The sequence below is a fragment of the Mastomys coucha genome, unplaced genomic scaffold, assembly GCF_008632895.1.
Source record: "Mastomys coucha isolate ucsf_1 unplaced genomic scaffold, UCSF_Mcou_1 pScaffold22, whole genome shotgun sequence".
Lineage (NCBI taxonomy): Eukaryota > Metazoa > Chordata > Mammalia > Rodentia > Muridae > Mastomys > Mastomys coucha.
The window spans coordinates 51,264,825-51,278,045 of NW_022196905.1; the positions used below are offsets into that span (position 1 = coordinate 51,264,825).

Sequence of the window (13,221 nt, forward strand, 5' to 3'; positions counted from 1 at the left end):
CCCCTAAAACGTTTAAAGACCTGATAAAAGTTTGTTTGAGGGTTCTGACAAATATCCTACCACGAAAGCTCCATAGAATCCTAGGTATGTTTGTTCAGTAGCGGTGACACAAGCTGAGAATGTTCCCAAAATCATCAAGCGTGTGTTCATTTGCAGGGAAAGGTCTCCCAGCATTAGACAGCTCTGCTTTTAATATAGAATGCAGCACTCCTCCTACGCCAAGAGCCTCCTCATGACTGTTTCACTGCTTTATGACTGACGAAGAGTCATTAGAAGTCGGTTTGATGGACATAACTAAGTGAATTGGAAAAAAAAAAAAAAGCCTTTCAGCCCATTCAGAAATAATTGATGTGATGGAGACAGCTGTATGTGAGTTCCAGATAAGGAGACAGTTTATGAAGAAACTACTGAAGCAAAAAGGGAAGGTGAAGATTTAAAGTTCCCAATAAAGTTGTCTGTTAGACACAGCACTACTCAATAAGGAAAAGGTTGAACCTGAGCTTCTTTCCAATAGATGGACTCCTTAGGGTCCATCCTCTTGCAGATAAAATTACCGTAAAGGTATTGTCACTAGTTATAAAAAATGGACTCTAAGGACAAACTATCTTCATTCCTAACCCAGTGTTGTGTTTACTCTTTCACTCTGAGGAATGTAATGAGACACAGCACTTACTCCTCTTTATTTTCCTCAAATTTATCTCTACTTTAGCAAAAAATATGCATTTTTTATTCCGTTATGTATGTGTTTTTAAATATCCATCTGTTAATTCCAGACTATACTTTAGATTTCACTTGGATATCTTAAATATTCTCTATGACTAGACTCTGTGTTTTTCCTTTTCAGTTCATGGAATTAATTTTATTTCATTTTTTGTAAGTGATGACCGTGGTCATACATTGCTGCCCTTGGATTGCTATTCCCAAGGAAGGAGGGAGACAGGAAAGAGGCTGCCCTCTCAAGTTCCATGAGAACAGAAAAACAAAGCAGAGAACTGCCTCTATCTGATACCAGAAAACTGAATGAATGTGAAAGGTTTCAGGAGGCTGGTTACCAGCCTAGAGAAACTTTAATGCAATGCTAATGAGGTTGAGTCACATAGGAGTTGAAGAGAAGGCAAGCTGCATCATTATTCTTGACTTGATATCTTACCTGGAGTTTGAATGTATTTGTGGAAATGTCTGTACTATTGTGGTTAGCCTCGATCGTCTTGTTCTCAGGCATAAGCTTCTAGTATGTAATACTGAAGCCTTAAAGTAGCTGACAGATGCCTTTATAAATTAATTGACCACCAGAATGTGCGTCTTTAACGAAGGATATCCTCACAGTAGCTCTTGAAATATGTGGTTGTTATCATACGTGCATTATTACTTCATCAATAATTTGTGGTTTTCAACATTAATTAGGCATGTTATTTTATGTGTACTTTAGGACTTCTACCTAGAATATTTGCGAATTACTTAGCTAGCTCTACATTTTCCTGAAGAAGAAGAAGAAGAAGAAGAAAAAAAAGCTAAGTAAATTGATGGAAGATAACTCTGGCTATTTAGCAGTGGCCTGAGGTAGAGTACCTTTTATAGGATGTGTCTCTGAGGGAGCTTAAGGCTCTTTTTATGAGCTATCTCATTAATTCTCCCAGAATTAAGAGAAAGATATTATTATCTCTATTTTACAGATCCTGGGCCTAAGGCGTAAGAACCATAGGTCAGCTAATTTGGCCAAGGTAACAAAGAAAATCTATAGGGAATTTTGAAATATTTAATTTTCTCTTTCTTTATGTTATTTTTAATGTATAATGTATAACTTTTCTTTATTAAAATGTGTATACCCTTTTACATGCACCCATGCAAGAATTTTCTTTTGCCTTTGTTGCTTTTTTGAACATAATTCTCTGTTTTACTTAATTTAGTGTCCAATGGGCTTGTTCATTCTCTTTGCAACTTCGGTTGAACATCTAGCTTTGTTAGCACGCTACATTCTCACCTTAAAATGAACAGTTTTCTCTAACATTGAAGAACAGTATCAAGAATCAGTAAATGCATCTCTGCTTAAGCCTATTTTCTTTTCATTTGTATACTGTTTCTTGTTTTTATATATTTAAAAAATACTGTTAAGTGCCTTCATTTTTTCCTTTCTCCCTTTCACCATTGTCCCCCATGGTCTAGATTATCCAAAAGACGATCACAGTATCTTGAGCATAAGCAATTTTTTTTTTAATTTCTATCTTTGGGTTTCAAGGATGGTCACACTTTTCTACTCAGCTCCTTTTAAAAATCATTTCTCTTTGACCTTACTAGGTGATTTTTGAATTGATCTTCAACTGTGTCTTACATACTAGACATCTTGGTTCAATAACATATAAGACCTATTTATTTTTTCAAGCATGTTAAATAAAATCTTCTCCTATTTGTATTTCATTGGCTACTGTATTATGTAAATACCATTGAGCTTCTTCACTGTATATAATTTTTAAAACCCTGGCAATATTATGTACCAAATAAATAAAAGTATAGTGAATCAGTGAAGCATGATATATTTATGACGACTTCCATTCAGCTACTCAAAGCACAAAGTCCATTCCCAGTGCTAGTAGCTCTTTTAGACTTTCCTTAGGTAATGGTTCTCATATCCCAAAATGTGTGAGTTTGAATGCTTTCAGATCCATGTTTCTGTGCCCAGAGAAAGAGCTGCACATTGCTATAACTGATTCTAGATTCAGTAGACACTGTGAGGGACTCCGTTGGTTTGTAGAGCAGATTATCCTTAATGCTGACTTATCTAGTTTATGTGGTGAGTACTGACATTTCATTATTTATAAATATTCTAAATAATTCAAAGTTGTGTGTAAACTCAGGAGTTGTCACTCAATTTTACTTTATAACATCAGAAGTGAAACAGTACAGAGAAACACACAATACTGTTTTTGTCAGGAAGTTGACATATTGTCTACCTTACTCATTTAGTTCATCTTTAAATCGGAGGGGTGAGTGTGCCATAATTTTGTATTATAATACATGTTGTAAAACATGGATGGGATATAAATCTCTCTCCTTCTCCCTTTAGCTTTTCCTCTTCCCCCTTCTCTTCCCCTCTCCCCTACTCCTCTCCTCCCCAAATATTTGTCTTTCTCCCCATCCCTCCTAGCTTTCTCTATACATGCATATACCCACTAACTGAATATGTGTGATGTACTGTTAGAGTTGACTTTTAAACTATGCATAGAAATTCAGTGAAGTTCTAAAACTAACTTTGTTTTCTTTATCAGTTTAAATGCGTCATCGAAGTAGTTCTATATTTAAAATAGGAACAACACACAACATATAGTGATATCTTGTTGATATTCCAGAATTGTAGAATTCTAATTATATGGATCAAATGATTGGTATGCTTGTTCTTGTTCACTGTGTCATACTTTTTGGTTTGAGCTTTAATGTGATAAATATTTGCATTTACTTAGAAACTATATTAAGTTAAACATCATTCAAACAAAAAGGAACTGGTAAACTGAGTGCCTTTTTAAGTACTTAGTATTTGCAAATTCTAATGCTCTTCTAAAATAAGTTATGGAGATCAAAATATTCTCAATAAGAATGGGGTAGAAAAATCCAGAAAATGAAATGCTAAGTACATGACAATCATTAGCTAAGCCATTGTGGAACTATGTCCTTTATGTTGCCACTGTTTTCATTAGAAGGATAGAGGTTCTCCTGTCATTGCAGCACTACATTAGGGAAAAGAAAGAACTCAGCACAGATTTTCAAGTTACTACTTTCACCCAAAAGGTCCTTTTTTCTAACAAAATGAAGCAACATTTTTTGAATTATTTCTAATTTTTCTTTTCTGTATTAATAGTGTATATGCATTTCTGTGTTCATTTTAAACTCTTGCTTTGATAGTTGAAACTGATCCTAAAACATATGAAAGTCATTAAAGTAGAATTAAGAATGACCTTTAACCTTTCTTCCACTTTCTTTTTAGAATGATAAATACTTTTTACCCATTGAATGGCCTTTCTGGTCCCTCTTTTAATCTTTATCACTAAAATTTCACTGCTCAGTAGTGTTTGCTGAAAAGAACAGGGTGGTTTTAAGAAAACTGTAGTACCTTTAACCACTGAACCATGATTTAAATTTAATGAACAAAAGCAAAGAAAGCTGTAGTAGTGACATTTTCAAAGGGAGCCGAAATTCCTCAGGCACTTTCAGATACCTTTTGGCTACATGGTAAGTGGGAGGGCATATAAACAGAAATGAAAGTGAGATAAACAAAAATGTTTCCTTAGTGCAAATCCAACTGTTATAGAAACATAAATAAGATGAGAGTTCTTTGTTAAGCCATGTCTGTAGGCTTTTTGGTTAGTGAATTTGATCCCACAATTTATAGACTGCCCACAATGAAATACTGCATGACTATTTTTCCATACTGCTGTCCCAATTCCATGAAATATTATAAAACCTGTAATGATATTTAGTGCCCTCCAATCTTTAGAGCTTGCAGTAGGATGAAGAAACTTGCATACATTGTATGTTTCTAGTAAGCTCACAAAGAATGATATATAGTAGCAGAAATATAAGCATTTTGCAGGTTTCTTAGTAAATCTTTTATTTTTCTTTTTATAACAGAATAAAGGAGACATATGTAGAAACATGAATTAGTCTTTAAAAAAGCCAATTCATGAATTATGAGTAAATGCTACAATTCTTATTCATTGACCTACTTTCTCATTTATTGACCTATGATGTGCAGATAATCCTTATAGCTCTACAGTCCTATTGGTCATGGTTAGGATTAGTGTTTTTGTACCATGAGCTTTCGAGACACAATCATTGAGAAAAGCTTCTTAAATTTATACTATGTTTCACAGCAGTAAATTTAAACTGTGTATTGGGAATGAAGAGTGTGGATTAAAAGTATAATAATTATGTACATTTGTGTCATTTTCAAATTCATAAGGGATTAATATATGAAACTGTTATTAAGAATTTCAGACAGTTACCAAGCAGCATTTGGAATATACATTATATCTTATGTCATATAAACAATACTTTATATTCCTTTCATGATTTAGTTTGCCCTCTGAATGATGAACCATTGGTTTGCTCCAATAATAAACTTGAATTTATTTTAATGTCATTATGTAAGTCTGATAACTTGCATGTCTCATGCCCAATAGACATGAGCAGCCATTGACACTAACACAGGTACTAGTGTTAGTGTCAACAGGAACTTGTTGGTTCTAGTTGGAACTTCTTCAGGACTTGTAATAAACAAAATAAACACTATACTTGACTTTATTGGGTTTGAGTGAAATACAAGTATGGTAACTACAGTCAGTTGAGTCTTTTAATTTATTTTCCATTCATTGAAGAAAGTTGAAGAAAGTTTTACAGATCATCTCACTGTGTGCCTTAAATAAATACTCTATAGGAACAAAGTAATAAATACTTTGTGATTTCTTAATACTACATTCATGTTCTCATTTATCAGCTGTACTGCTTGTAGCTGAATTCCAGCAAACACCGGATTAAAAGTCTATATCATATCGACTGGATTTGAATGCCTTATCTCATTTGAAGTACTGAGATGATGTATTTTTTCACAATGGATTGTATTAGTATATTATTTCCTCCAAGAATTACTGATCATTATTTTTTATCAAATCTATTTGTGGAAAATATAAAGACTACTGAGTGGAAAAGGATTGAAAATATAAAACTAGTTTATTTGATTTCAATGCATTTGTGGGTAAAGTATTATTTTTTTTTTATATTTGTTTCATAAAGGAAGATTATAAATGCTAGGCTTGTCTTAAGTAACATATAGTTATCCAAATATATTTCTACCTGTTTAATCATTTTGTATTGAATTAGTGTCTGTAAAGTTTTAAACATGTAATTAATGTATTTTATGAAATAAGATTATTTATCATCTTACATCTTAGTGACATTCAGAATCTTTTCTTTTACAGCCATTTCGTAGAGTGACGTTTTCTGTTGTGAGTCAGCCTCAGGACCCACATCAGGGGTCACTGCAGAGTTGCTATGACAGCGGGCTGGAGGAGTCAGAAACACCAAGCAGTAAGAGTTCATCAGGGCCAAGACTGGGTGCCCTTCCACTCCCAGAGGACAACTATGAGAGGACCACGCCGGATGGCAGTGTTGGTGAGGCAGAGCATATGGAAAATGGTAGGGGCAAACACAACATCCACACACATAATCACGCTAGTGAGCCCGAATAATTAGGCTTGTGCAAAAGTTAGTCTAAAATAAAATTAAAAACAAAAAAACAAAGTAGATTATACCAAAACTATTTTAAAATACTAAATACTCGGTAAAATACAGAACTTACAAGTAAAGAAACATAAATCTATAGATAAAATTCATAAAAATCACACCATCATTAAAAATAGTGCACCAGAAATAAGTGCACCTAGCCATAAACTGGAGCAGTTTCTACTATGAAAATGCTAACTCAGTATACAACTGCAAAGTCACAGGCACTAAGGGAGGTCTTCTTTGAGTGTTTTCTTCTATTCATTTTTGTCATGCAACTATTTCTTCAATTAACCCAAACCAATCTTAGCGAAAGTAAATACCATGAACACACTTTGCTTAAGTTTTCCTTCTTTGAGTATTCAGCAATGCAGTTTCCACCCTTTGCTTTTGAATGCCAGGTGAAATAGATCAGAAATGAGCAGTAGTGTCTTTCTCTCACTAGCATGCATTAAATGCTGTTAAAACTCCTCTCTCCTTAAAGTATATGGTTTATCCAGATTTTTGCAAGAGAAAGAGAATAAAACAAATGATAATTCTCCCTTTTCTTCCCTCATTGTGAGCCTATTCTCATAATTGTCACAATTGGCTTTCTCTGCCTTTTGTATATCATAAAATTATGTTGCAAATAATACATGTAAATGCTTTTATATTTACTCATGTTCCCAAAGACAACTGTGTTATTTATTTTCTAGATTACTTGGTAAAGACTTGAGGAATGAGTTTTTTTCAAACAGTGGAGTGGAAAAGCTTTTCCTAACTTCATTTTTATTTCTAATGTGAAAAAGATTCAGTTATATATATCAAGAGAAGCATGAGAATTGCATATGGATTCCTGTCATTCACCACCTCAATCCTCTTATAAAAAAGGACCTTTTTTTTATTCCTTTTGCTTTACATCAGTTTCTTCAGTAGTGGCATGTATATTAATTATATTAAAGACTGTATATTAATCCAAAGAAAAACACGCCTTTTGATTTAGAAATTTACCTGTGAATATTAAAATCCAGTTATACTTAAATCAAAAAGTGACCCCAAATGAAGTATTCTACATTAAATCATACTGAGTAATTGCCTTTCCTAAGTATTGATCTTTATTAGATATGATATCAGGTCCTGTTGATTGATGTCCCTCTTGATCAATCCTCTAGACTTTAAACGGCATTTTGCCTCATGGCTATAAGGCATGCTTATCTGTGTGTATGGTGGTGTGTGCTAATGTGGAAGGGACTTTGACATGATCTTTAAAAAAACATTTTGTAAGTAATTTTATTAAATGAGAATAAAATTTTAGTATGAATTAAAATACAGCCAAATATATATTTAGGCAAATGTATTTAAAGTTCTGATATATGTATGTAATATATATATAATATAGTATTATATTATAGTATACTATATATTATATATATCTAATATATATACTATATATATATTAGAATAATCCTTAGTCAGACAGGGTTCATTGCACTTGAGGCTCTTATTTTATATGAAGTTATCTTTTGATAATAGTACAATTTCACTTGTTCATAAAAGCAATTTCTTTACTCTAAAAAAGAGGATGTTGTATCTATAAGTCTTTTTTTTTTTTTATGGAAGTGGCTTTTGTAACCCTGGCATTTTAGTTTTTATTCATTTTTTTTACTTATAAATATATGCATTTTAAATATAATCAGGAAATGATGCCTAATTAAAGTATAATTATGTTTGGTAAGCTCACATAGGGCAATTTTCAGGTAACATGAATGTCATGGCAAAAAAAACCAGAGGAATATATAAATAGAGTAGAACGTTCACTGAAAGACATTTGCTAAATAAATTTCAGTTCTTTTTCATAACCATGTAGTAAGTTCTATAAACAGAAGAGACATAGTACCACAACCAATTTTTCTACACATGACTGACACTTGAAACACAGGGTGCATATAAGTGTTTTGCTATCTTTTGCCTGTGATTGCTTATATTGTCCCTGATCTATATATAATTATAGAAAAAATGGGATGTACTTTGAACAATTCAGACACAACCGTTGACCTTTGAATAACAGTTCTGTTTGGATTAAAGTCTGATAAATTCTCATGTACTTAAGTATAATTGTATTGCTTAAATTCTAGTAATTTCATCTCCTATATTAATGGGTCATTCTTGTATAAATAGAACTGGAAATGAATTCCGGTCAAGTATTCATTTACCATATTTAATTGGAATACAGGTAATCTGCAGTGGTTTTTTTTTTTTTTTTTTTTTTTTTTTTTTTTTTTTTTTTTTTTTTTTTTTTTTTTTTTTTTTTTTTTTTGCTTGGTTAGCTTCTCACCAGAATTTACTTCGATCTTCATTTGAATTCTCTATAAAAATATCATTTTACATGCTGTCCTAGTTCTTAAATATTATCACTTCAAATATTTTCTTTCAGTTTTAACCTGGACTAAAATGTGCACACATCACTAACTGTCTTGGATTAAGTCTCATTGGAAACTTGAGAAGATAATTTGTAACACAGTAGCATATAATGTTCCTGTGTCATGTCACAAAAGGGAAATAAGTTAGAGTTTCTAATAAGATGTCATACACACAGTGTCAAGGAAGGCACTGAAATTGAAAAACTGAAACAAAAATGCATCCAAATGCCAGGCACTGACAGAGCACACCTTTATTCCCAGCACTTGGGAGGCAGAGGCAGGCAGATTTCTAAGTTCCAGGACAGCCTGGTCTACAGAGTGAGTTCCAGGACAGCCAGGCCTACACAGAGAAACCCTGTCTTTAAAAAGAAAACAAACAAGCAAACAAACAAAACAAAACAAAAAACAAAAAATATGCATCCAAATATATTTACATTTTACCAAAGATTTTTTGTTCTTTTGTAACGTATTATAAAAGTAATTTCACCAATGAGGCACATGAGTTGTTTTTCTGTTTAGCTAGCTTTACATATTCTGATTTCAGGGAAAAATAGTACAATGTAAAAGTGCAGAAAATTTTATTAGCATAGTAACTGAAGTTCTGAAGTTCTGGTGGATTTCTAAAAAGTTAAATAGCACTTATATCACTTAAGATATTTAGGAAATATATACATTTACCCATGCCAAGGATCACGAATATATTCCTCTTCTTTTAATTACCATCCACATTATGACTTAATGTTGATTAATTTAAATATAAATTAATAAAAATTTGTTGATAAAAATGAGGTAATTGGTTATTTGATAATATATTACATTTTTAATGCAATAATATTTTAAAATGTAAAGTTCATAGTAAAAAGGTATAATAAGGTGTTGGATGATAAAATATTTAAAACTTGTATGTAGGAATTGATAGTTCAAGTAAAGAATAAATATTAAGCATAAAGGCATCATTACTTTCAAGACACTATAGACTATGTCTAGTTTTCTCTTTCCTGACAGGAGCCTAAGCTTCAGAATTTCTCTTGGAATGGCATTTCACTTTCTTTGGGGCTATTGTATTTATCTTAGTTCCCAACATTAAGCCCTGGTCTATTTATTCTTTTAAAAGTCTCACTCTGAGTCAACTTTACAAAGCCTGTTTGCCTTTTCTACACATGCCTTTAATATATCTGGCATATTACAAGCTCCGATACAGAAAACATTCTGCTTGGTTTCTGATCAAACATTGTCATCAAAGTTGGTCAGTCCACATAACTCTTTTGAGTTTGAGCCTGATTATTTTCATGGCAGTGAAATGAATTATCTCTGAAATATCAACAATATTGTTGTAGTCCAACAATCTATGATTTTGCCTTTACATCTGATCTTTCTTTGATTTTTTAGTCTGCATTGTTTCATATATATGAAATAGGATATTAAGTCTATCTATATACAACAGTATACATACACACATACCATAACCCGAGAGAGAGAGATAGAAGAGAGAAATGCAAGGTAGAAGGGAGAGATAGAGAAAGAAGAAAAGGGAGGAAGAGAAAAGTCATCCTGTAACATGCGTAGTAAATTTTATATGTATTAATGTGGACAAGTCACTAGTAATTTTAGGGCGTGCCTAGCAACATAACATCTGTGCATCCTAATAGTAGATAATGCACTTATCACATAAATCAAAAAAGAGGGCTGAGACAGATCTGTGCTTTCTGATCAGGTGGGTGGATATGTTAGCATTAAGTAGGCCAGTGTGGGAGATGTTTTTGGAACCTCCTTCAAACCACACTACAAGAGATATATTTCATCCTAGCTGCAGTGCCCTTCATGTGTGTTAGCTGTTATACCACAGTAGAGGAAGTATTGTTACTTCTTTTTTTATTAGATATTTTCTTTATTTACATTTCTTTTTTTATTAGATGTTTCCTTTATTTACATGTCATAGAATATATCCTTTCCCAGGTTCCCCTCCAAAAATAAATAAATAAATAAAATAAAATAAAAAACAAAAACAAACTGCTGTTCCCTACCCCCTGCCCCTGCTCACCACCCCACCATCCCCTGCTTCCTGACCCTGGCATTCCCCTACACTGGGGCATAGAACCTTCAAAGGGCCAAGAGTCTCTCTCCTCCCATTGATGACCGACTTGGCCATCCTCTACTATACATATGCTGCTGGAGCCAGTCTTTGCTTGACATGTAACTAACTGGGTCAGACTAAGAATGAAGAAGAAAATGGCATGTATATTTTCCCTAAATTTTTATAATAGACCACTAGATAGGTTTTAAAAATTAAACAAGTTGAGAAATTAGATTCTTCGAAGTCATTGATGAATTTCATGAATTTATTTTTTCAGATATCTAAAAATATTTTTAACTTTTATGCAGTAATAATTTTGAATCCCATTACTAAATTTTGTCAACTTTATATAAGGTTGGCTCCATTATTTTATTTATATCTTGTCTTCTCTGTCTCTTCATTCCACATGATTTTACTAGAATTTAGAATTACTTTATATGGTACAGTACATGTTGAACCAATTTTCTCTTTGGCATTACATTTCTGAATTACACTCAGATGAACATAAGCATTCATTAGGAGAATCTGTTTTCCAATGGTCAATCAAATTGAGAGTGGGGACCAAGCAGGGTTTTGTGTGGAATCAAGCATCCTCTGCTCTAATATCTATCTTTAGTGACATCTCTAAGGCATTCTTTTGTAGTTGATGTCAGCCTAAGATGTTTTCATTGACACCCAGCTATGTTGCAAAACCTTCTCATCTGTCCCAAGATCTTTATATAGGTGTGAGTGGTGCAACCTTAAAACTCAAAATAAATACCTTACATTATTTTCTATAGGAACAGACTACTGTGCCTTGCTAAGGATTTACTTTCACAGTTCCGCATGTCACCGTGTCAGTACAGTCACCAGTATCTCACTGAAGCTAGGTCTACTTTTTTTAACAATCTATGATATGGTTCTGTACCTCCCAAATGTCGGCAAGAAGTCTGTAGGCCAACACTGTGAGACAGCCTTGTTTTCTCCTCTCCCTAGAGATATATCAGAGATAGTTATTAAGTGTGATGTCAGGTTTCAACCAATCAAGGTGTATGCTGCAGCTCCTCTGTCGCCTGCCAGGAAAGGGAGCTGTGTAAACTAAAACAATTTAAGATGATACTGTCCTAAAAGATGCTTACCACCACTGGAGACAGAATCAGATGGTTTGAAAACAGGTCTTGAAGCCTAATAGCATCAGTTTGAAATCCACTTCTATCTCTTTCTAAGAGTATAATTTACTTAGCAATATGCTTAGCCCCAGTTTCTTGTATACATCATTTTATTCCTTTATTCCTTGAAATCAAAATAATTTGTAAATAAATAGGACTTTAAATCCATCTATGAAGTGTTAAGAGCTGCTATTATTTAGTGTGGTGATCAGTAAACTTTGTAATTAATTTTAGGGAAATTTGGTATAATTAATATCTAAAGTTTTCATTAAATGTCTATTCGTACAAAGACAACATGCCAAAATTAATGGCATGTATTCCCACCATGAATAGTTTGTAATGAATTTCCTTCTGGGTGGGATGTCAGGGAGGGGAAATAGGTGACAGAGAAAGAGCACAACAGGATTGTCAGGAAGCTTTCTGTCTTCTGCTATCAAATCTACCTGAATATTTATACTTCCTGTTTACCTCTTCTATTGCAGCTATTTTATATTTTTGTAAGCAAAGCATTTTCTCCATCAGTAAAGCTGTATTTGGTCAGTCTCAATATTATATATACATATACATATATAATATATAAACATAAATATATATCTATGTACATATCCTTTTAAAAAGATTTTGCAGTTCATATTCAGTTTTTTTTCAGTTGAGTCCATTATTCTTTCCATACATATTTCCCTTCGAATGGCTGCAAAATATTCACACTTACAGGGGGAAATGAATGAAAGTGTTCAATCAAGATGCATATCCAACTCCAAGTCCTTTCTTTTCTAATCTCAGTATTAATAATTAATACTGATAAAAATACATTGCTGTGTTACCCTTTTTATTATAATTTTGTCCTTTAAAGCTACATTACTCTGCTGAACTCTTATGACATTTAAAAAGACAATGGGTTCTCATCTAACCTCCAAGTGACTTTGGAGGTCTTTTAGAGGGTTTGCCCAATCAGACATGGCATAGAGTTCTGTGGAATTTTACCTAATTGCAAATACATTGGTTGTTTATCTCTTTAGTTAGTTAAAAGGTTGATTATAATCTTTCCTGCCTGTCACACAGATATGCAAAGAAAGAAATTCTCTCTCTAATCTCTGTCTCTCTCATACTCTCTTTCTCTCTTTCTCTTTCTCTGTCTTTCTTGTTCCTCTCAGTTTTTTACACAGAATATGTGCAAAATCATTATGCTGGTAAGATATAAAAATAATCTTAAAAGCCTTCTTAGTCACACACACACACACACACACACACACACGCACACACACACACACACACACACACACATACACACACACAAGTGTAACTGGTAACTGCTCCTTGAAAGTATTGT

General features: G+C 33.0%; 1 protein-coding gene across 5 annotated transcripts in view; it reads left to right on the forward strand.

The window, feature by feature from the left end:
• Positions 1-13,221, forward strand: part of Pcdh7 (protocadherin 7) — a 409,747-nt gene that overhangs the window by 187,418 nt on the left and 209,108 nt on the right. For 2 of the 5 annotated variants that reach the window (XM_031342331.1, XM_031342328.1), the window contains exon 2: positions 5,967-6,183. In XM_031342331.1, coding sequence (XP_031198191.1) covers positions 5,967-6,183 — 217 coding nt within the window. The remainder of the gene's footprint in view (positions 1-5,966; positions 6,184-13,221) is intronic. The other 3 variants (XM_031342329.1, XM_031342332.1, XM_031342330.1) reach the window with 2 other exon arrangements.